Source organism: Nycticebus coucang, chromosome 8, assembly GCF_027406575.1.
Source record: "Nycticebus coucang isolate mNycCou1 chromosome 8, mNycCou1.pri, whole genome shotgun sequence".
Classification (NCBI taxonomy): domain Eukaryota; kingdom Metazoa; phylum Chordata; class Mammalia; order Primates; family Lorisidae; genus Nycticebus; species Nycticebus coucang.
The window spans coordinates 33,316,211-33,340,642 of record NC_069787.1 but is presented as its reverse complement, the minus strand read 5'-3'; the positions used below and the strand labels follow the sequence as shown (position 1 = coordinate 33,340,642).

The 24,432-nt window shown below is 38.8% G+C and overlaps 1 protein-coding gene across 20 annotated transcripts in view; it reads right to left on the bottom strand.

Moving 5' to 3' along the window:
• Positions 1–24,432, bottom strand: part of MAGI1 (membrane associated guanylate kinase, WW and PDZ domain containing 1) — a 705,209-nt gene that overhangs the window by 254,370 nt on the left and 426,407 nt on the right. For all 20 annotated transcript variants that reach the window (XM_053600554.1, XM_053600555.1, XM_053600559.1 and 17 more), the window contains exon 2: positions 18,750–18,866. In XM_053600554.1, the coding sequence (XP_053456529.1) occupies positions 18,750–18,866 (117 nt within the window). The remainder of the gene's footprint in view (positions 1–18,749; positions 18,867–24,432) is intronic.

Here is a 24,432-nt window from a genome sequence, read left to right as displayed (position 1 = left end):
AAAGCATGGTTGAGACAAATACCTCCCAAATGAATGGCAATTTGATTCTATGTATCTTTCAGGTTTTCCAACATTGGACAATTAAGTTTGGGAACTCATGCTAGAAAAAGTGCTACATACCTCATTACTGAATATCACTATGGTCATCTTTGGGTGTACTCTTCTTGAAAAGCTAGGCACCTATGCCAGTGCCTAGTCCACTCTTCAAAGCAACTTTGGAACTCTTTTTCCAGAATGGTCATAAGAGCTGTCATTGTAAGAGGTCTGACATTTAAGTTTGTGAACTTGTTCTTTAAAAAAAAGTACTACAGGTTACATAATTTTCTTTATAGAGGTCCTTCACATCTTTTGTTAGGTATACTCCTAAGTATTTCATTTTCTTTGGGGCTATGGTGAAGGGAGTTGTGTCTTTAATTAACATCTCATTTTGGCTGATGTTGGTGTATACAAAAGCAACTGACTTGTGGACATTGATTTTATATCCTGAAACATTATTGTATTTTTTTAATGACTTCGAAGAGTCTTGTGGTTGAGTCTTTAGGGTTCTCTAAGCATAAGATCATATCATCAGCAAAGAGAGAAAGCTTAACCTCCTCTGCTCCAATTTGGATGCCCTTTATATTCTTGTCTTGTCTAATTGTATTGGCTAGAACTTCCAGCACTATGTTGAATAGTAATGGTGACAGAGGACAACCTTGTCTAGTTCCAGTTCTAAAAGGAAAAGCTTTCAGTTTTACTCCATTCAGTAAAATATTACCTGTGGGTTCTCATACATAGCTTCAATCAGTTTCAGAAATGTGTCACCTATGCCTATACTCCTCAGTGTTTTAATTAGAAAAGGATGATGGATTTTATCGAAGGCTTTTTTTGTATCTATTCAGAGGATCATATAGTTTTGGTTTTACTTCTGTTGATACAGTGAATAACGTTTATAGATTTGAGTATATTAAACCAGCCTTGCATCCCTGGGATGAAACCTACTCGATCATGATGTATGACTTTTTTGATGATAAGCTGTAATCTATTGGCTAAGATTTTGTTGAGAATTTTTGCATCTATATTTATTAGTGAAATTGGTCTGAAATTCTCCTTTTTAGTTGGGTCTTTTCCTGGTTTTGGTATCAGGGTGATGTTTGCCTTATAGAACGTGTTGGGGAAGATTCCTTCCTCTCAATTTTTTGAAATAATTTCTGCAATATAGGAATAAGCTCTTCTTTGAAGGTTTGATAAAATTCTGGTGTGAAGCCATCCGAAACAGGGCATTTTTTTTTGTTGTTGTTGAAAGATTTTTTATTGTTTCTTTGATCTCAGTGCTTGAAATTGGTCTGTTCAGGAGATCTATTTCTTCCTGGCTAAGTCTAGGGAGAGGGTGTGATTCCAAATATTGATCCTTTTCCTTCACATTGTCAAATTTCTGGGCATAAAGTTTCTGGTAGTATTCAGAGATGATCTCTTGTATCTCTGTGGCATCAGTTGTTATTTCCCCTTTGTCATTTCTGATTGAGGTTACTAGAGATTTTATTTTTCTATTTCTAGTTAGTCTGGCCAAAGGTTTATCTATTTTATTTATTTATTTTTTATTTATTTTTTTTGTAGAGACAGAGTCTCACTTTATGGCCTTCGGTAGAGTGCCATGGCATCACACAGCTCACAGCAACCTCCAACTCCTGGGCTTAAGCGATTCTCTTGCCTCAGCCTCCCAAGTAGCTGGGACTACAGGCGCCCGCCACAACGCCCAGCTATATTTTATTTATTTTTTAAAAAAAAACCGACACCTTGTTTCATTAATTTTCTGAATGATTCTTTCGTTTTCAATTTTATTAAATCTCTTATTTAATTTTGGACATTTCTTTTCTTCTGCTGGGTTTAGGCTTAGATTGTTCTTCTTTTTCCAGTTCCATCAGATGGCTTGTGAGTTTGTTGATGCATTCTCTTTCTGTTTTTTTGAATGTAGGCTTCTAAAGAGATAAATTTTCCTCTCAGGACTGCTTTTGCTGTATCCCATAGGTTTTGGTAACTTGTGTCTTCATTGTTATTATACTCAAGGAAGTTAATGATTTCCTTTCTTATTTTTTCCTGCACCCAACTGTTATTCAGCATAAGGTTGTTTAACTTCCATGCCTTTGTGTGAGGTTGAGCATTTTTGTTGGAGTTGAGTTCCACTTTTAGTGCCTTGTGGTCTGAGAAGATGCAAGGTAGAATTTCAATTCTTTTGATTCTGTTGAGGTTTGTTTTGTGTCCAAGGATATGATCAATTTTGGAGAACGTTCCATGGGACGATGAGAAGAATGTATATTCTTTATCTTTGGGATGGAGTGTTCTATGTATGTCTATCAAGCACAGTTGTTCTAGGGTCTCATTTAAATCTCTAACATCTTTGTTTAGTTTCTATTTAGAGGATCCATCCAGCTCTGAGAGAGGGATGTTGAAGTCCCCTGTTTCTAAGGTGTTATAGGATATCATATTGCTCAAACTAAGCAAGGTCTATTTTAAGAATCTGGAAGAATTTAAATTGAGTGCATAAATATTCAATAATTAAAATGTCTTCTTGTTGTATTTTTCCCTTGACCAATATGAAGTGACCATCATTGTCTTTTTTGACTTTAGTTGCTTTAAATCCACAGGTATCTGAAAATAAGATTGCAACCCCTCTTTTCTTCTGAATTCCATTTGCCTGAAAAATTGACTTCCAACCTTTAACTCTGAGTTTTAATTTGTCTTTTGATGTGAGGTGTGTTTCCTGCCGACAGCAAATAGATGGCTTGTGTTTTTTAACCCAATCAGCCAATCTATGCCTCTTCAGTGGGGAATTCAAGCTACTGACATTTATTGAGATAATTGATAAGTATGGTAGCTTTCTATTCATCTTATTTTGTGAAAGCCCATTGCTCAGTTTTGTCTTTTGCATCATTGTGTAAACTAGGCTCTATCCTTTAATTTCTGGGTTTTTACTTTGCTGAAGGTCCATTGTGATGGTCAGTGTGTAGAACAAGTTGAAATATTTCCTGTAAGGCTGGTTTTGTTGTGGTGAATTTCCTTAATGTTTGCATATCAAAAAAAGATTTGATTTCTCCATCAATTTTAAAGCTTAGCTTAGCAGGATATAAAATTCCGGGCTGGAAGTTGTCAAAACAGCATGGTACTGGCACAAAAATAGAGACACAGACATTTGGAATCAAATAGAAAACCAGGAAATGAAACCAACAACTTACAGCCACCTAATCTTCGATAAACCAAACAAGAGCGTCCACTGGGGGAAAGATTGCCTATTCAATAAATGGTGCTGAGAGAACTGGATATCCACAGGTAAAAGACTGAAACTGGACCCATATTTTTCTCCACTCAACAAAAATTGATTCAAGGTGGATAAAGGACTTAAATTTAAGTTATGAACAATAAAAATCCTTAAAGAAAGAACAGGAAAAACACTGGAAGTTATCAGCCTGGGGAAAGAGTTTATGAGGAAGACTGCCATGGCAATAGCAACAACAGCCATAATAAACAAATGGGATTTAATTAAACTGAAAAGTTTCTGTACAGCCAAGGAGACAACAACCAAAGCAAATAGACAACCTACACAATGGGAAAGGATATTTGCATATTTTGAATCAGACAAACATTTAATAACCAGGATCTATACAGAACTTCAATTAATTCACAAGAAAAAAACCAACAATCCCATACATCAATAGGGAAGAGAGATGAATAGAATCTTCTCCAAAGACAACAGACGAATGGCTAGCAATCATATGAAAAAATGCTCATCATTCTTAATTATTAGAGAAATGCAAATTAATACCACCCTCAGATATCACCTAACCCCAGCGAGAATGGTCTATATCACAAAATCTCAAAACTGCAGATGCTGGCGCAGATGTGGAGAGAAAGGAACACTTTTACACTGCTAGTGAGACTGCAAACTAATACAAGCTTTTTGGAAGGATGTACGGAGAAACCTCAAAGAACTCAAGCTAGACCTCCCATTTGATCCTGCAATCCCATTTCTGGGCATCTATTCAGAAGGAAAAAAAAAACAAAAAACCTTTTATTATAAAGACACTTGTACTAGGCTGTTTATCACAGCCCGATTTACAATTGCCAAAACGTGGAAACAACCTAAATGTCCTTCAACCCAGGAATGGATTGGTAAGCTGTGATACATGTATACCATGGAATATTATTCAGCCATAAAACAATGGAGATTTTTCAGCATTTGTACTAACCTGGATGGAGGTAGAACACATTATTCTTAGTGAAGCATCACAGGAATGGAGAAGTATCAATCCTATGTACTCAATTTTGATATGAAGATAATTAATGACATGGTGGGGCATGGGGCAAGGGGAGAGCAGACAGAGAAGGAGGGAAGGGGTAAGGGAAAGGAAAAGAAGAAAAAAAAGAACAAGAAAAGAAAACAGTGACCAATTTTCATATAAATTGGTTTTAATTTTGACCAAAGTACATTACTTAAACATTAATTTTTAACTCAACTTGTTAATATGTTGTTTAGGATATTATATCCTCATTTATTAGTGACATATGTTTGTAATTTCTCCTTTATAATAATATATTTTCTCCAATTTTAGTATCAGGTGTACCCAGATCAAGTAGAATCATTTTCAAGTATTTCTTCTTTTTCTCTTGTCTATAAGATTTAGCATGATCTGTTTTTTAAAATTATCTTTTATTTGTAAATATTAGTTGTCTATTTTTTGATACTTAGAAAAAATAATAAGAAGTTAATTGATGAGTCCATACAGAATCTCAGAGTCAAAGCATTCTATAATAGACATACTCTTATTTGACAATGTGAATGTTACTTTCTTTGCATTATTATTATTATTGCTTAATATTTTGATGTAGCAATTGTCTGATTCCTTTTCTAAATGCATTTATGTTCGTTCATTCTTTACAAGATCTTTGTTTCTAATCCTTATCTTAAACATTGTTATTATTATTAAATTTTAAGTCTTTTTAAGTTCGTGAAGGCAAAAAAAAATGGAAACCAAATTAACACATGTATATGTAAAAATAAAAAAATAACAATAAAATAAAAAAGGTACTACATGCCTCATTGCTGAATATCACTGTGGTCACCAGATGGTCAAGGGGAGCACTTTGAAGGTGATTATTGTGACATTCAGCAGTGAAGTATGTAGTACATCTTCTAGAATGAGTTTGCAAACTTAATAGTCCAACCTCATATATCTAGCTGTGTATCTGCTACTGGAACTTGGCCACTGCGTAAAAGCCATGCAGTCAGGCCTCTGCCCAGCACCAATGCACCATTCACACAGATTACAAACTGAATAGTGCCCTCTGGATTTGTATCATGTGGCAGCTTTCATGGGACCTAAGATAGGAAGTAATTACATTAGAAAAGGGAGAATAGGGCGGCGCCTATGGCTCAAGGAATAGGGCGCTGGTCCCATATGCCGGAGGTGGCGGGTTCATACCCAGCCCCGGCCAAAAACCAAAAAAAAAAAAAAAAAGTTGAGAAAAGGGAGAATAAAAAATGACACCCTTTCCCTCAAGGAAAGGAATGTGTTTAATTATTTATCCTTTTCCTTATTTTATATATATATATATATATATATATATATATACATATATTTATTGTTGGGGATTCATTGAGGGTACAATAAGCCAGGTTACACTCATTGCAATTGTTAGGTAGAGTCCCTCTTGCAATCATCTTTTCCTTATTTTTTTTTGTTTTTATATTCTCTAGAGCTACACGCAAGAGGAAGTACAAGCAATGATTAAGAGTGAAATTCTGGAATGTCACGACACAGACCTGTGATATCTTAAGTTGTTTAGCCTTCCGTGCCCCAGTTTCCTGGAATATAGAGAATAAAAGCGTCTATATCACAGAATCATTATGAGGGTTAAACGAGATGTAATGCTATCACAGAATAAAACTCAGCACATGGTAAGTACTCAATATGTTAATAATGTTATTAATAAAACGAATAATATTCAGCTAGAATCCCATCAACAAATACTTTGAGTCCATTTAAAATCACTTTTCCTAACTTCCTAATATAGACATGTATGTGTACATGTAGCTAAATACATAGATGTACACATACACAGTCTCAGCAAAGAACATGTATGTGGTGGTTACTATGTGGGAGTTCTACCACCTAGACTACCTGCGTTCCAGTTCTGTCTTCCATAATTGTAAGGCAAGTCATATAACTTTTCTAGCCTTGGTTTCCTCATCCGTAAATGCAGATAACAGTATTTAACTACTTTCTTCATAAGATTTCCGTAAGTATTAAATGAGAAACAACAATTAAAACACTAAGCATAGGGGCAGGGCGAGGCGGTTCACACCTGTGACCCTAGCCCTCTAGGAGGCTGAGGCGGGTGGGTTGCCTGAGTTCACGAGTTCAGGAACAGCCTGAGCCACAGTGAAACCTTGTCTCTAAAAAAAAAGCCAGGCGTTGTACTCCCTGTAGTCCCAGCTACTTGGAAGGGTGAGGCAAGAGAATCACTCGAACCCAAGAGTTTAAGGTTGGTGTGAGCTGTGACACCACTGCACTCTACTGAGGGCAACAAAGTGAGACTTTGTCTCAAAAAACAAACAAACAAAAAAACACTTAGCATAAACTTGATATTCTATGTTAGATATTTGTTTTAATATATGCACAACACTTTTCAGGATAGTATTTCTATACTTGAATGAACAAATGAACACAATTTATCAAGATACTAATGAAATCCCAATTCTAATCTAAAAACATCGTTATGAATGGGGGAGGCAAGAACATAACATTCATATACAGCCCCCTTCCTCCAAAACTGTAATTGGTCGGTTCTTTTTACTTGATATGGGATAATTTTCCTTTTTAAAATTTTAAAAATATTTTATTTGGAAATAACGTCAAATTTACAGAAAGTTGCAAGAGTAAGAATAGCAAAGGTACCCTTGAGACCCTTTCCCAGCTTACCTACTACTAACATTTTAACCTGCTGGCATCTCCTTTGTCCTTTCTCCCTCTTCCCATCCACAACACAGTATTTTTAACTGTTTTTAAAGCCTGATAGCCATTTGAGAGTAAGTTGTAGTCATCATGGCCCTTTACCCCTAAATATTTTAGCATTTATTTCCTAAAAATAGGGATGAATCATTGGTGAATTTTAAATACAATAGGAAAATATGTTGTTGAATCTATAAACAGTTTACTCTATTCAGACTGTAGTAGAAATAACACAACTGATGTTTTCTTGTTTAAACTTAAGGCAAACATTTTGGGCAGCCCATTCCACACCATGGACCTTACTTTAGGTAAGCCTATCAGAGCAAAATCAGTGAGGTACCCCCGCTTAGACCATATCAAAATGTGCATATTCCATTAAAGAATCTAGGAAATTTACTTGTACACATTAGATACAAGGAAATTTAAAAAAAAAGAAAATATATATATAGTATTGCATTCGGGAAACTCAAATATACTAAAACCTTTTCTTAAATAATAAATGGTAAGGACACTGTGCAAACTTCCATGTACCTTCATAAATCACTGTAGAAATTGCTTTATAATTCCAAAAAATCTTGATGAAAAATGTCAGCTAAAATTATAAAGCAATTAAATAAATTAACATGGCTGCCAAATAGATATATTAGTATCCTACATCAAGCCAAGGACTAATCCATATGTTATTAAGAGAAGACTCTTTTTAAAATTTAATATGTTAATTTTTTTTTTAAGTCTTTAAGGTGACTGCAGGCAGAAAAATAAACCAAGAGCTTACACTGGTGGTGGTTAGAACTAGGTTTGAAATTTGAGTTCCATCATTATTAAACTACATCCTCAGGCAAGCCACTCATCTAAACTTCTCATACTCAAATGCCACACTCATAATACAGAATACAGGAATAACAACATTGTGTTGGCCCAGGTTCAGAGAAGGTTAAAAGACACAAAGCCAGGGGGAGGGGAGGGGAGGAGAGAGGATGGGAGGAGGGAGGGTAATCAGTGGGATCACACCTATGGTGCATCTTACAAGGGTACATGCGAAATTTACTAAATGTAGAATATAAATGTCTTAACAAAATAACTAAGAAAATGCCATGAAGGCTATGTTAACCAGTTTGATGAAAATATTTCAAATTGTATATAAAACCAGCACATTGTACCCCATGATTGCATTGATGTACACAGCTATGATTTAATTTAAAAAAAAAAAAAGACACAAAGCTTATTAATCACTTAGCATAGTGCCTGATGCATACAGTAAGCACTCAATTAATGATAGATGCTATTGTTAAGTGGTGAGGCCTAGTCTAACATGTTTTCATAATTAGATTATTAATGACAGCAACTCTAATTAAGCTTGCCGTAAACTCCCATGGCTCTCCCTTTTTCTATACCTCTGAGGACATAAAGAACATCAGCCAAACCATGTTTATTTGAATCTGTTAACAGACACATATAAATCAAGGCCAGGGCTATGAGCTTCTACACTTGTAATTTTTTCCCCCATCGTTTCTCCAATGTGATTCTATCTGTTCAGCAACTGTACAACAGCAATTAGGGTTAACAACATGTAATAAGAAATACAAAGAAAAAGAACACTGGGGAATTAGCTGATGCTGGGATTATGCAGAGAATGTGCTGTTTCAACAAGTTTATTATTGGCTAAATCATCCAATTACTAATCTTCACCATATTCTTGCTTAGCATTTAGTATAAGGTGGTTACTCAACAAATGTTAGAAAATCTTTTTTTTTTTTAAGCTTTTTTAGCTTGCTCCAGAAAAAAAAGAAAAGGAAGAAAAAGAATCTTTCTATAAGTGAGGCCCAAGGCCTAAAAGGAACTTGAAAAGAGAAAGGAAGAATGCTGGGTTTAGAAAGTCAAGTTAGAAAAGGAAGGGGGCTGGGTGTGGTAGCTCATGCCTATAATCCTAGCACTGTGGGAGCCAGAGAGGAGGATCATGTGACACCAGATGTTCAAGACCAGTCTGGACAACATAGCAAGACTCTGACTCTGCAAAAAATTTAAAAATTAACCAAGTGTGGTGGTGCACACCTGTAGTTCCAGCTACTCAGGAGGCTGAGGCAGGAGGGTTCCTTGAGTCCAAGAGTTTGACAGCCTGAATGACAGAGTGAGATCCTGTCTCGAAAAAAGAAAAGAAAAGAGGGAGGAGAGGTGAGGGGAGAGGTGAGGGGAGGGGAGGGGAGGGGAGAGGAGAGGAGAGGACAGGAGAGGTGAGAGGAGAGGTGAGGGGAGAGGTGAGGGGAGAGGAGAGGGGAGGGGAGGGGAGGGGAGGGGAGGGGAGGGGAGGGGAGGGGAGGGGAGAGGAGAGGAGAGGAGAGGAGAGGAGAGGAGAGGAGAGGAGAGGAGAGGAGAGGAGAGGAGAGGAGAGGAGAGGAGAGGAGAGGAGAAGGAAAAGCAGGGGGCAAAGAAGGAGAAGGGTTGATCTAAACACCGAACTATGAATGCTCATGGTCAGGTGCACAGTACTTCTCCTAAACACCAACAAAGGTAAAGTGGAAACGGGGGTGCCAGAAAGCCAGTGAAACTGGTAAATGGAAGAGCCTGCTGGCCTTTCAGGGCCACCATTCCTGAAAGCCCACCACACCTGAACATTCTAAACTCGACACGTCAGGCACTAGTCAGAGAGAGAGAGAGAGAAAGGCAGGGAGTAATTTCACATGTACTGAGCTGAATGGGCTCCAAAGGGTGGCCTAAGGGTGATGGAACCACCTTTCTGATGGTGCCTTTTTCCTTTACACACACCCTTTTGCTAAGTAAACTAACAGAGAATACAAATGGCCATAACATTTTAAGATAATGACTTAGGGACCAATCACATGAGAATCAACTCGACTCTGTAAGTGTGTGAACTTTAGCCTTTCTGAGGCTCATTTTCTTTCTCGAAAATGAATATAATTAAAGCTCACACTTCAAAAGATTAAGAGGATTAAAGGAAATAATGTAAGTCAAGTGTTAAATAGAGTTCCTGACACATTGGGGATATTAAACAAAACTTGTTTTTCTTTTTATTATTATTCATTTTTAAGTTTTAAAACATGGTATCAGGTGAGTTACTCAGCTTCTCTGTTCCCTGTTGAACCCATATGTAATGGCAGTTTAAAAACTCCTACCAGCAACATGGGCCCGCTAACCAAATGATACTTATAAGTGCTCAGACTCTCTATTGGCACCAAGCGACCAATGACAGCTGCCTGTCTAATGTACAGTTCGGAATCTCAGAGATCTCAAAGCTTAAAAAAAAATCAGTCCAGGTAACCACTGAGAAGGACTGATAGAATACACAAGATGGAGAAAATAAATAAAAAGGTAAATAAGATAGAGTATCTACAGAATTTACTGACAAAGATGGGAATAAACAATGTGTTGTAAAAAGTGGCATGATACTCTACCTACCAAAATGTCAGCTTTGTTATTGATATAAGTTACACTGGAGGGAATAGCTGTAGATATGTAACAAAGGGCTTGTTAATCGATCACCCCTAAACTTGCCAGTCCATTCCTGGGCAGATCCTATAAACATTGTCTTCCATGACCTGTCCAAATAAAGTTTTCAGCATGGAGGAATCATGAAGGCATGCTTCCCTGGGAGAAGACAGAGTTCCAAGGAGAAGAGAAATGATCAGAATTAATGCCCAGGTCCTTCTCATAAACTCACAGATCGGAAAACTTACCTCTCCCTGGCAAGAAGTAAATAGAGATTCTGCACTGCTGGCTTCAAAGCTCCTAAAGGGGCACTTTAGAAATGTAAAGTGGTGTTTTGTTCCAAGTAGTCGAAGAGAGGGGGTGTGCTGCTGGCGTTTATCAGGGAGCTCCAGGGATGCCAAAAGTGCGCCAATGAATGAGGGAGCGTCCAGAATAACAAAGAACCTCTCTGTTTCCTTCACAAATTTTCAATGCCCCACCAGACAAGACACATGGATGAAAATTTGTTTATAGTTATCTGATCCCAGACTTGCTCCAAACTGCATCTAAACAAAAAGTATTTTTTCCTAATGATTTTTAATTTGGCACAAAACTTCCTTAGACTATTACACTACTTGAAACACAAATCCTATCTTACCTGATATGTGGTGAAATAGAAGCTGTATATGAGAAGTGATACGGCAAATGAGGGGAAATAACCCTGGACACAGGCAATCTTGTGTTTGAAGTATTTGCTATGTATGTAGCACTGGGATAAACATTATAAAAGCATCAAAACAATTCAAAAGAGTAAGAATTCATTGCTAACTGTGACTCTCCTTTGTCAGAACATTCCGTTACATAGAGTGTTTTAAAGTCACTTGTCCAAATATACAACTATGTAGGAGAGGGAGCCCTTTACCAGAGTATGAATCATTAGCTTCTTTGTTCTGATTCTTGGCTTCTTAATAAAAGCTCAATAACAAATTGAGGCACAGCAAATGTCGTGATGGAGAAGGAAGGAAAGGCCAGGTGCAAGCAATCAGGGGCTAGATCAGCAGTGGGTGGGAGGGGTCCCCAGACCTTAGAGATGAAGACAAATACTGACAGCATTATATAGGCCAAGAACGTCTGTGATTAAACAGAAAAGAGGCAGGATCTGGGAGAGGCAAATGAGAGTTCAGATTCTCAAGCATCTGTGTGACCCTAGGAAAAAAGTTAGAGATGACATGCTAGGTAGGTAGACAGGTGGATAGACACAGGCATGCATCCATAATGCATCATGGCAGAGTACCTGGGACACAGGAGGTGTCCAAAACAGAAGAGCTATTATTGTCCCTATTCACAATTTTGCCACAGGCGAGGCTTTGTAAAGGGAAAGCAATCCTTTTAATTTTAGACGGCACTTCCTATGGTTAGAGAACAAGGGCAATAAAGATAGTGGGCAAGTTCCCAGGGACCTTTATCTGATCAGTCCTATGCACGCTCAGTGAATTGTCTAGTTTATGAATCACAACCAGAAACATTCCACTAACATCAAACAGAACATGAACACGAGGATGTACATTCCAGAAGACGAGCCATTTTCCAATAGCTAAGTCTTGATGCCAGCCTCTTGCTGGTTCATGTCCTCAGGTCTGTTAAAGACCAGGGCAGAATGCGCTGATTCTAAGCAAGCTCTACTGGAAACAACTGTGCTGAAGAGAAGATAGTAGGTTCAAATACGGCCAACAATAATTTACGGCCCCGTTCAAAATAATAAATAATGCCAAATATCAGCGGATGCTAAAAAGTGCTTACTTGAATACGGCAACTGTATCAATAAAGACCAGGATCATCCACGTCTACCACATCGAATTTAAAATGTCTTGGAGATCAAACACTTTTAATCCCTTTGTAAACTCCTTTAAGTCAATGATCAATACGTCTCAGACAGGTTACAGCAGTCTCACTATCAGGAAGAGCCTTGATCAACAAAGTGTTAAGCCACAGAACAAAACCAACTTATCCTTTCCTCTTTGGGATGACCTTTGCTTGAAAAGAAAGATGAGTTCCTGAGACTTGAGCCTGAAGAAGTGAGAAGGGATGGGAGGGCACTGTTCATCACTCAGAGGACCACATGGCAGGCTGAGCTGTATCTTGTTTTGACAGCAGCAGTGTAGTAAATGACAAGCCCTGTCAGGTAACGCATTTATCTTCATGGGAAAAGCGACCATTCCAAAGCGAGAATCTCAGATGTTGTCACATCAGCTAGGACAAGAAGTCATAAAACAGGAAGGCTATCAATGCAGGAGGTACTGTGCTATCTAGACTGCAATTAAGAGGAGGTGTGAATGGGCACTCCAGCCCCAGGCCGTGGGAACCTTGACACTTTTCTCCTGTGCTAGGATTCCTGGCCAAGTAGTGACTGAAGTCCTTATCAGCCATCTATGACCCTTTCTGGGGCTCAAGCCTCTGAGCTGCCTTTTATACAGAAAGCTTCATAGCAAAAGCTGTTCTGCCATTTCTCTCAAATACTATGTAACCAAGAAAAAAAAGGGGGGGGGATGAAGGACTTTTTTTTCCATTTCTTTATTTGTCCATTCATTACCAAATATTTATCCTATCCTGTAGTCCAGGCACTAAGCTAGGTGTGGGCTGGTCACTGAAGTAGGTTCTAACAGGACAAGCAGACAGGCAGCAGAAACGTGCGTGACGGAGGTCACCGAGGATGGATGGGGTGGGCCGCAGGGCCACAGGCCCTATCTGGGGTGGCCTTGGAAGACCTCCTGGAGGAAACAGCATCTGGCTAAAACTTAACAGAAAACTGCAAATAGCCAGGTAGAAAGTTAGGGAAATAGGGAGAAATAATATGTACCCAGTTTGAAGAAGACACAGGTGAGTCTGGAAGATGGCATGAAGTTTGTAGGGCTGAAACACAGAGAGGGAACAGGTTTGAAACATGAATGAAACTGAAGTAGAGGGAGACCAAAATATTATCCAGATGGTTCTGAGGAATGAGAGAAGTGAGCGTGTTACATGCATTTCAAATCTATTTGTTTACAGTTGGTTTTCCACAGGCACATAAAGAAAAGATCCAATGAGGAATAAGATAAACCCAGATGCCCTAAGAAAATCATGTAATGATTTTTAAAAATCTGAATAATCATTAATTATGAAAATCCTATTGTAGGGTCGGGCAAGGTGGCTCCTGCCTGTAATCCTAGCACTCTGGGAGGCCAACGTGGGTAGATTGCCTGAGCTCACTGGTTTGAGACCAGCCTGAGCCAGAGCGAGACCTCATCTCTAAAAAAAAAGTAGCAGGGCATTGTGGTGGGCACCTATAGTCCAGCTACTTGGGAGGCTGAGGCAAGAGAATTGCTTGAGCCCCAGAGTTTGAGGTTGCTGTGAGCTATGATGCCACAGTACTCTACTGTCTCAAAAAAAATAAAATCCTATTGTACATACCAGTGAATTATTTGAAAATGACAGAGAATATATTTATTTTTAATATATTGTGCCTTATATCACTAAGTGATATAAGTGCCTTTACCACTAAGATATAAAACCTCATCGTTTTATACTATAGCTACAACTATAAATTCAACAATCAAAAACATTTTTTTTCTATTTCTTTTTCTCTGTTTTACTCTCAATGGTCTCTTTCTACATTTGTATAATCAGGCTACTATTAATTACACCCAAGTTGGGAACTAAAGCAATCTGGTATAACCTGACCGCGCTACTTGCTGTGTGACCTTAGCCAAGCTATTAACCTCTCTGAGCTTCTGTCTCCTCTAATGAGACCCATCTCATAGGGTTGCTGTATCTGGAAAGACAGTGGTTGAAATGGTACTAGTATTTCCATTTTACTAGAGAAAAAATGTGACTCAGAGAGGTTATGTGACTTGCACTTTGTAGAGTAGCCCTCAGACTTCATGTTATTTAACTCATCCTGCATCTGGTTCTCTTTTCTCTGGCAATTTTTTTTTTTTGGTGGTGATTTTCAATGGTAAATATAATTAAATTTCAACTAAGATGACCTTTCTTGGCTGGGTGCAGAGCTCTTGCCTGCAATGTTAGAAATCTGGGAGGCCGAGATGGAAGGATCACTTGAGTTCAGAAGTTTGAGACCAGCCTAAACCAGAGCAAGACCCCATCTCTACTAAAAATAGAAAAATTAGCCAGGCGTGGAGAAACGGGCCTGTAGTCCCAGCTACTCAGGTGGCTGAGGCAGGAGAAACATTTGAGTCCAGGAGTTTGAGGTTGCTGTGAGCTGTAATGACACCACTATACTCTACCTGAGGTGACAGAGCAAGACTCTGTCTCAACAATAACAAAAGATGAGTTGTTTTTGTTTTCTTTTTTTTTTTAGAGACCGAGTCTCACTTTGTCACCCTCAGAGTGCCATGGTATCATAGCTCACAGCAACCTCCATCTCTTGGGCTTAGGAGATTCTCTTGCCTCAGCCTCCCAAGTAGCCGGGACTATAGGTACCCACCACAACACCTGGTTATATTTTTGTTGCAGTTTGGCCCAGGCTGGGTTCGAACCCACCACCCTCAGTATATGGGACTGAGCCACAGGCACCGCCCAAGATGAGCTTTTTTTCATACTGTAGAAGAAATAATAAGAGTTCTGAAACAAAGGGAAAATAAAAGGAGAGTGAGAAATAATAAAAACTGGAACAAAAATAGCACCAGGTGAGCACTTTAAATGGGTAAGTTGTCTGGTATGTGAATCATGTCTCAATAATGCTGTTACAAATAAAAAAGTAAAAACAGCAGTGGATGAGAAGTGAGTCATACTATATTGACAAGTGGTAGGATATTGAGAAACTTAAATTTTGTTGCTTCATCTTCTTACCTGTAAAACAGAGGCACTATTACCTGCACTATCTTTGCCAAGGAGTTAGGATAAAACTGAGAGGTAAAGACAGACGTAGGCCTGAACTTCATGACAAATGTCTTGAAAATGAAGCTGCTTTAATCTCTTAATTTCTAATAGCCCATGAGTGTCTTAAATGTACAGAAAAAGAAATATTCCCTCATTGCAAGCACCTGTTCACGAGATCCTTCCTTCTCAAAATATTGAAGTCACTGAAATATCAGTGGCAGAAGTTCTGGAATATTCAGACTCTGCAAGCTTACGTCCTGGTGGCACAGTAAAAACATAATCAAGAGGATCCAATCTCCAAATCCAGGGCTTCCTAATCCATGAGCACAGCAGGCTGGTAGAGAGAGATCTCTCCTGCACCAGGCACACGGGCCAGAGAATCGAAATAAACACACGTGTGCCCACAGTAACCCAAGCCTCTAACAGAATTCCAGCCAGAATCCCATGCTACACCAGACTTGGAAACAGACCTCTTCTGAATTTCCTTCCCATTTTATGAAGGAAATGTAAAATGAATTGTTACCTATTTTCTCTTTCAGGAGGAACACCACTTCTGCTCTCCCAATTCCTGGTTTGTTTCATAGAAATAAAACATATCAAGGGCTTTAGATGAGCAAAGGCAAACATGATTTTTCCACTGTTTTTAAAAGTCAGAAGTCATTTTTGCCCTAATTCCTACAAAGTAGAGTAAGCTTAAAATCAAGCCATTTAGCTCACAGTGAGGTCCAATAAATCAGTGGAACAAAAATAAATGGACAAGCATGCCAAAAATGTAACCATGGTAACGCCACAGATGCGTCAAGAAATGGTGTGCTCATTTGCTTCATCCCCATTTCTTAAATTGGAATCTAAGTAGGGGAAAAATTACACAGAGAACAATCATGATTCTGCAATTACTGAATTCTGCAAAATTGCATCCAACCTGCTGTACTATAACTTCAGAGGCAGCTATAGTGCAGCTCCAGAAATAGCCCTAGATGGCTTAAGTGTTAAAAAAAAAAAAAAAAAAAAAGGCCAGGAGCAGTGGCTCACTCCTGTAATCCCAGTATTCTGGGAGGCCAGGATGAGAGGATCCCTTGAGGTCAGGAGTTCAAGATGAGCCTGAGCAGGAGTGAGACCCTGTCTCTACAAAAAAATTGACCAAACGTTGTGGTAGGTGCCTCTAGTCCCAGCTACTTGGGAGGCTGAGGCAGGAGGATTGCTTGAACCCCAGGAGTGTGAGGTTGCTGTGAGCTAGACTGATGCCACAGCACTTTAGCCTGGGCAACAGAGTGAGACTCTATCTCTAGAAAAACAAAAAAGTTAAAAAAGACCCACATTGGTTACTTAATCTCCCTGTGACTTTGTTTCCTCACCTGTAAAATGGGTGTTAACTGCCCCCTCCCAATTCTTCACAGAGTTAAGATTAAACCACGACACTATGGCAGGAGCAGGGAAACGGCAGACTCGGAGGCCTAATGCCTTGGTCACCTTTAGCCTGGATTTTATTGGTTTACCTTAGTGCCTCAGTTTCTTTATCTATAAAAATAAGATGATAATCCCTATTTCACCCATGTGATTAGCATTAGGAATTATTATTAATCCCAAATATAAGGAAATATTATGAGGATATTATTAGGACTACAGACTTCAACCTCAATGCTGACTGACTAAAAGAACTGAGAGCCACAAATGCACAGTAACACGTGATCACAACTGTTTCTCTGCCAAAGGCAGCCTGTCGCACCAAGGACAAAGGCAACCCTGGGGCCTCGTCCCAAGTTACTGGCAGGAAATCTCTTCTCTTCTCAGTTTTATTAATGAGTAAAGTTGAGGAATGGGAGCTGCTCTAGAATCTCTTCTCTCCAGGTCACAGTCCCACAGCCCACGGGCCACATGAGGAGGTGTGATCGTATTTGTTCCAGTTTTGTTTTTTTACTTCAAAATAAGATACGTGCAGTGTGCACAGGAATTTGTTCATAGTTTTTTTTTGTTTGTTTGTTTTTAACTATAGTCCGGCCCTCCAACGGTCTGAGGAACAGTGAACTGACTCCCTGTTTAAAAAGTCTGAGGACCCCTCGAAAATATAATAGAGTCTAATGCCTTAAATTAATTCCTCTTACTATTTTACAGAGTATTAGGAAACATTAGCACACTCGCATATCACTTGCAACATATTTTTTTTTTTAAGAAAACCTTTTATTGCAAACAAATCACATCAATAAGCAAGATACTTTGCTTTTATTTGTTTTGTTTTGGAAACAAAGTCTCACTCTGTCATCCTAAGTAAAGTGCCATGGCATGATAGCTCACAGAAACCTCAAACTCTTGCGCTCAAGCAATACTCTTGGCTGAACCTCCCCTCCCAAATAGTTGGGACTATAGGTACCTTCCACAAATCCCTGCTAGGTTTTTTCCCTATTTTTAGTAGAGATGGGGTCCCAGTGTTGTTCAGGCTCGTCTTGAATTCCTGAGCTCAAGCAATCCATCCACCTCGGACTCCCAGAGTGCTAGGATTACAGGTGTAAGCCACCACACTCAGCCTTAAGCAGGATACTGTGAACATTAAAATACTGCTCCTTTCTTTTGCTGGTTAAAAAAAGGCATTTCTTAAAAATAAAAAAAAATTCACTTAAAAGAGAAGAAAAAGAAAAATTACATGTAGGAAAATAGGAATCATTCTTTTCTCCTATTTCAAAAGAAATGAAACCCCCATGGACCCTCCCAGGATTCGGACCTTATGATTAGCTTTATAGGAACACGGTGGCACTTCTCCACAAGAGAACGGCCAGCACACCTACCTGTGGACAGACTGCTGCCCTCTGCCTGCCTTTAATACACAAGCTCTGCTTTCAGAGTCGTTCCTATGCTGTGTGTCTTGCTTTTTAGGATTTAGTCTAATCCAGTGGTCTGGGGTCTTGGGGTTTTTTAATCTGTAGAAAACATTTTCTCAAGCAAAATCATACGTGAAATCCTGGTTTATGCATCTGATAAAGTTGGCCAAAAGGAGAAGTAGCATGGGATGGAAGGGAGAGCCCTTGGAGGCATTCCCCTCACTAGTGCCATTAGGGACTCACGGGTGTCTACAGAAGTTATTTTAAAGGCTCCTGGCCTGGCCCACCCATTAGTAACAGAGACTCACACCACGCCGACACTTCACAGAATGTCCTGAGTACCTGATGCCATCTACTCTTCATGGCAGTCCTCATGTCCTTTCCACAATGTCGAAAGTAGACCTTACAAAGCATAGATAATTTGCCCAACATTCCAAACCAGTAAATGACAGACCTGGGATGGAAACAGAGGCACATGCCACAACACTGTGCTGTCTGTCCCACTGTCAATTATGATTTGCCTGACCTATCAAGTTGCTCAGTAGGCAAGTCACCAAGTGCTCCAGAACCAGCACGGAGCTCTTCTTTCTCCCCCACCCGTGACTTTTAACAAACCCACCCAGCAGGGAGACGCCCAAGACCGGTTACTTACAAGGCACAGCATGGCGGTAAAGGTTATCCCTTATGGTCTGCTGGAGCTCATGATCAGAAGACCCTTTCTGGAAGCGCTGACTGAGAAAATGTCGCAGGTCCTTGTTCAGCCTCCCTCCTGCAGGAAATACATAAAATAGACAGAACCCATCAGCAACAGGGCCTCCTAGAGACGGAGTGGCTGAGCGCTGGGTGCGAGAAAGCCACCCTCAGCAGTGAGGAACGTGCGCTTAGGTACTCCGGATTTTCCTCTGCAGGGGTAAAGGCAAGCAAGAATGTAACAAAACGAGAAAACAACATTGCAATCGCGTTAATCTGGGGGTCCTATCCCAGGTCATAGTAGAAGGTCAAAAATAACAAAGAACTTAAGGATGCTATTACATTCAGTATGTGTGCAGTGACACTTGTAGACATGATTGCTGCAAAGTAAATGGCTGAAACTTCAATGAAGACAATCGAGCAGTAACTGTCAAATTATAGAACGTTCTGTGTCTGGGGCTTTGACTGGTAGGAATTTACCTTGCAGATTACTAGCAAAAGTCTGCTCAAATCTCCAGGATTGTTGATTATAGCATTTTTATAATGGTAAATAAATAAGAACAAAACAAAAACCTGGAAGCCAAAAGGTATCAATTACATAAATCATAGTTCACTCATATAATAAGGACTCCACATACGCCTGATCTTCCTGGGTTGATACAGAGAGAAAATATGTAGAAACACATATATCTCTGATTCCTTTAATGTAAAAAGGAATTTAGAAAAGGAAAGACTATGTTACAAGAAATCATAAGAAAGTTTAACAGAAATTTCCTTTAGGGAAAAGGAATAGAAATGGCAAAATAGAGGAGAAGACTTAACTATTCTTTATATAGACAGATAAATACACACACACACACACACACACACACACACGTATAGACATCATTCATCCTGTGCTGCTTCTCAAACACTAGATACATATTGCTGCTTAAAATCATTGTTGTTGTTTAAGCCATAGTTATCTGAGTGAGTCTGTGTTTATTTCTTTGCAGTTCTCTACACTTAACAGAACAAAAGAAAAGCTAAAAATATTCTATGGTTATAAAAATGTGTCATAGAAAAGAGACACATTTTTAAAAATCATAATCACAAATTATAGTCCACAGAATCAACAGAAGGCTTGTAGATCAACCTACCTAGCATTCACTCTCAATGAAGAAAGACGCTTCAAAGACAGCTAAAAATAACAAGGCTGAGACTATCCTTCCATTTTTAGACAAGATACAAATTAGGTAAGAGCATTTTTAGCCTTAGAGCTAAATGTAGCAATCTAGTAACCATGTGAGCCACAAAACTCATGTCTTCAGATGGCAACTTCCCCATGGTCAAAAAGAGTAAATCATGAGCATGACAGTGATGGTTAAGATGATACTATTTCTTACCTAAGGCAAAAAACTACTGCTTTTTACTTTAATATCATGTTCAAAATAACATTCCCTGCTATTGCTGCTCATTTTGGAAATACTAATAAAACCCAATTTAAACTATTTTATTTGAGTTGTATTATACCAAAGCTTTCAAGTGCCCAAAAGGAAAATAGATACATATTTAAGTCAATATTAGGTTATTCAATTATTCCTCAAGTATCTATTGAATTAAAACACTCACCTACCCCACAAATCCCCCTAAAATGGGCACAAGATTTAAAAAAATAGTTCACAAGGAACATATATGACTGGCCATCAAACACATGGGAAGATGTTGGACGTCATTAGTCATCAGCAAAATGCGAATCAAAATCACAATGAGATCCCACTACATACCCCCTAGAATAACAAAAATAAAACAGACTGATAATAGCATATGTTGACAAAGTTGTAGAGGAACAGGAGCTCTTCCATACAGCTAGCAAGCACTCAAAGTGGTTCATCCCCTTGCAAAAACAATTCGGCAGCACCTAACTAATTTGCACCCTCACAAACCAAGTGATCCAACAATTACATGAGGGGGACTGAAAACAAAAGAGGCGTGGTGGCTCAAACTTGTAATCCCAGCACTCTCGGGAGGCTGAGGACTTCAATACCAGCCTGAGCAAGAGTGAGACCTTAGCTCTAAAAAACTAGCTGGGTGCTAGGGTGGGTGCCTATAATCCCACCAACTCTGGAGTTTGAGGCAAAAGGACTGCTTGAGCCCAAGAGTTTGAGGTTGCTGTGAGTTATGACACCATCACACTCTACTCAAGCTGACAGAGTGAGACTCTGTCTCAAAAAGAAAAAAAAGAAAGAAAACAAGTCTACCAAAACAAAAAAAAAACAAACTTGCATATAAATCTTCACAATAAATTTATTCATAAATAGCCAAAAATTAGAAAAAACCCAAATGTCCAAACGTCCATCAAAAGATGAACAGATGAGCAAACTGTGGTACACAGCAATTAAAAGGAACAAACTAATAATCCATGTAATAACAGGGATGACTCTCCAACATGTAATGTTGAAAAAAAGAAGCCAGACACAAAAGAAAAGATATTACACGATTCCATTTACAGACAAAGTTTTAGAGCAGGCCAAACTAATTTTTAGAGACAGAAAGCAGTTCAGCGGTTACTTGGCGCTGAGGGTAGGCAAAGACTAACTGCAAAGGGGCCCGAGGGAATAAGATCTATCAGGTCTAAGAGTTAAGTTCATGAATTCATCCTAGAAAAAGTGCTACATACCTGATTGCTGAATATCCCTACAGTCACCTTAAAAGTGCTCCCCTTGGGAAGCCATGCACCAACGCCAGCACCTCGTCTGCGCTTCAAAGCAATTTTGGGATTCTTGTTCTGGAGTGGCCACCAGAGCTGTTAATGTATTACCCTTGATGTCCTGAATGTCATCAAAATGTTTTCCTTTCAATATTTTTTTTTATCTTCAGGTATAGAAAAAAAATACCGGGGGCCAGATGACATGAGTGGGAAGGGTGTTCCAACATAGTTATTTGTTTATTGGATAAAAACTCCCTCATAGACAGTGCCATGTGAGCTGGTGCACTGTCATGATGGAAGAACCACACCTTTCTTATGCCAAGGTTTTCAGTTAAGATTTTCCTGTTTCTTTAACAAGGTTTACTTGGTCTGCTATATTTCTCAAAGTCAGCTGACAATTTTGACACACAATGGATGAATTTTTGCCATGTTTTGGTCAGTTCTGCTGTTTACCACCTGCCCTGACTTCTCTTAATCAGAGATGATTTCTGTCCCTTCAGAAAAACGTTTAATTCATTTGTACCTTGCCATTTTCTTTACGGTATTATCCCCATAAAGTTGGACTAACATGTCCCTCATTTCACTTCCACTCTTGCCAAGTTTAACAAGAAACTTAATGTTTGTTTATTGCTCTAACCCAAGCTCTGACATTCTAGTGACAGCATGCAAAAACATGCAACAACAATAATGAGCAACACTCAGCAAGACACCGCCACACACTGAAATGAACACAGCTGTGTGACACTAACACACCAAGGTTATTAAACCTGACCAGGTTGCTTATACAGTGCTGCCCATGTAAGCTCATAGTGGCAAGTTCATGAACTTAATTGTCATTCCTTGTATGGAGCAGATGAATATTATCTTCGGAGGAAACGGGGAAAAGGGTACACAGGACTTCTATACTATTTTTTATAGCATCCAGTGGATATGTAGTATCTTCAAAATAAGTTGTGGTTTTTGTTCTTTGTTTTGAGACAGAGTCTTTCTTACTTTGTTGCCCTGGATAGAGTGTCATGGTATCATAGCTCAGAGCAACCTCAAACTCTTGGGCTCAAGTGGTCCTCTTGCCTCCCGAGTAGTTGGAACTACAAGTGTTGACCACAATAACTGACTAGTTTTTCTATCTTCAGTAGAGTTGGGGTCTGGCTCTCGCTCAGGCTGGTCTCCAACTACTGAGCTCAGGCAATCCACTTGCCTCTGCCTCCCAGAGTGCTAAGATTGCAGGTGTGAGTCACCATGCTCAGCCTCAAAGTAAGTATTTAAAAAGGACGAACACCAAGAGATCTTTTAGGAGAGGATATTAATATAATTATTTCTTGACTGTAGTAGTAACAACATGGGTTTATGTATTTTTCGAAACTCACAACACTGTATGCCTAAAATAAGTGTTTTTATTATATGTAAATTGTACTATAATAAACTGATTTCAAAAGTTTAATAATGTACACAGCTATGACATAATAATAAAGTAAGGACTTTGAAGAAAAAAATAAGTTTGAAATACGCAGAATGATTGAATGAGGACTCCAGGCTAGGCATTGTTCTTGATCCTTAGTTCTCTATTTCCCATTACAAAGTTGAACTGAAAGAAAAAGAAAGTAAATCAGGTGGCGCCTGTGGCTCAGTGAGTAGGGCCCCGGCCCCATATGCCAAGGGTGGCGGGTTCAAACCCAGCCCCGGCCAAACTGCAACAGAAAAAAGAAAAAGAGAGTAAATCTTGGTAGTTAAGACAGACAAGTCTAAATCTGAATCCTGACACCACTGTTTCTTAGCTACTAAGCCAGAGCACAGGGCTTAATCTCTGATCCTTACTTTTCTCATTTATAAAAATAGAACACTGATATAATAGTAGCTCCATCCAAGATTGCTGTATTAAATGGGTGATATAATACATTCAGACCATGGTTGATGAAATGGAATCACTCAATGAAAAATGGAAATTATAATTATGATGATGTTGAATGGACAACTGTTGAGGTAAGTGAGGAAAGATCTAAAATTAAATGTGAACTGTTACCCTTAAAAAAAAAAATGCCCATAAGCATATAATCTATCCTACTGGCTTAGAAACAACCAGAAACAAAACATAAGCCTAAGGAGATCTGACTTAATGGGTATTTCTAATGTTTCTTAAAGTGAATAAAAGTCTACTCGTGCTAAAATGGTGTGGCTGTATATAAAACTCAGTAACACACATTTGGTGTGAGTTTAATATATTCCAGGCTTTATGCTGGAGCTGAAGTTTAGCAAACAAAATCAACTGGTAAATCATTGATATTAGATAGTCACACCTGCTCTATCTTGAGGAACACAGCATTCTACAATTTGATTTAAAAGATAACAATATTTACCAGCAAAATTCACATTGCTTACAATTGAGGATTTCAGATTCCTCTTAAGAGACAATAATTCTTGACATTAAAAAGACATTAACAGCCTTCAATTGAGCCATGGATAGAAAAGATGTCCATGGTAGACAAACGTACTAGGTCAAAAGCAAAATTCCAAAGGAGATTCAGAATATAGCATCCCTTTATCCTATATACAATGTAGATTCATACATCCTTATGAATCAGATGTGGTAACAAGATAAACCAGGGAATACAGACTGGAAGGCATTCTTAAGTGTAAGCTACTGGTTTACAGCTGAGCTCTATGTGCAAATTACCCAAGCTAGCTAGGGTTTATGATCCCCAGAGTAAAAGTCCTCTCAACCGTGGATGTGAAACAGGGCAGGGTTAGCCATGCTGCTGCCAGTTAACATTTACTCTATGTTCCCTGACATTTGGAAGTGAAAAATCTCAACCTTCGCATTCCATTAAGAATATTGTATTTTTTGGCATCTAATCCCAAATTAATTGCCAATTATTCAAGGAACATGTCTCTAAATCTTATCCTAATTGTCATGGGCAGTAAGCCAATGAAATAATAAATTGCAAGGCAGAGTTTGTCA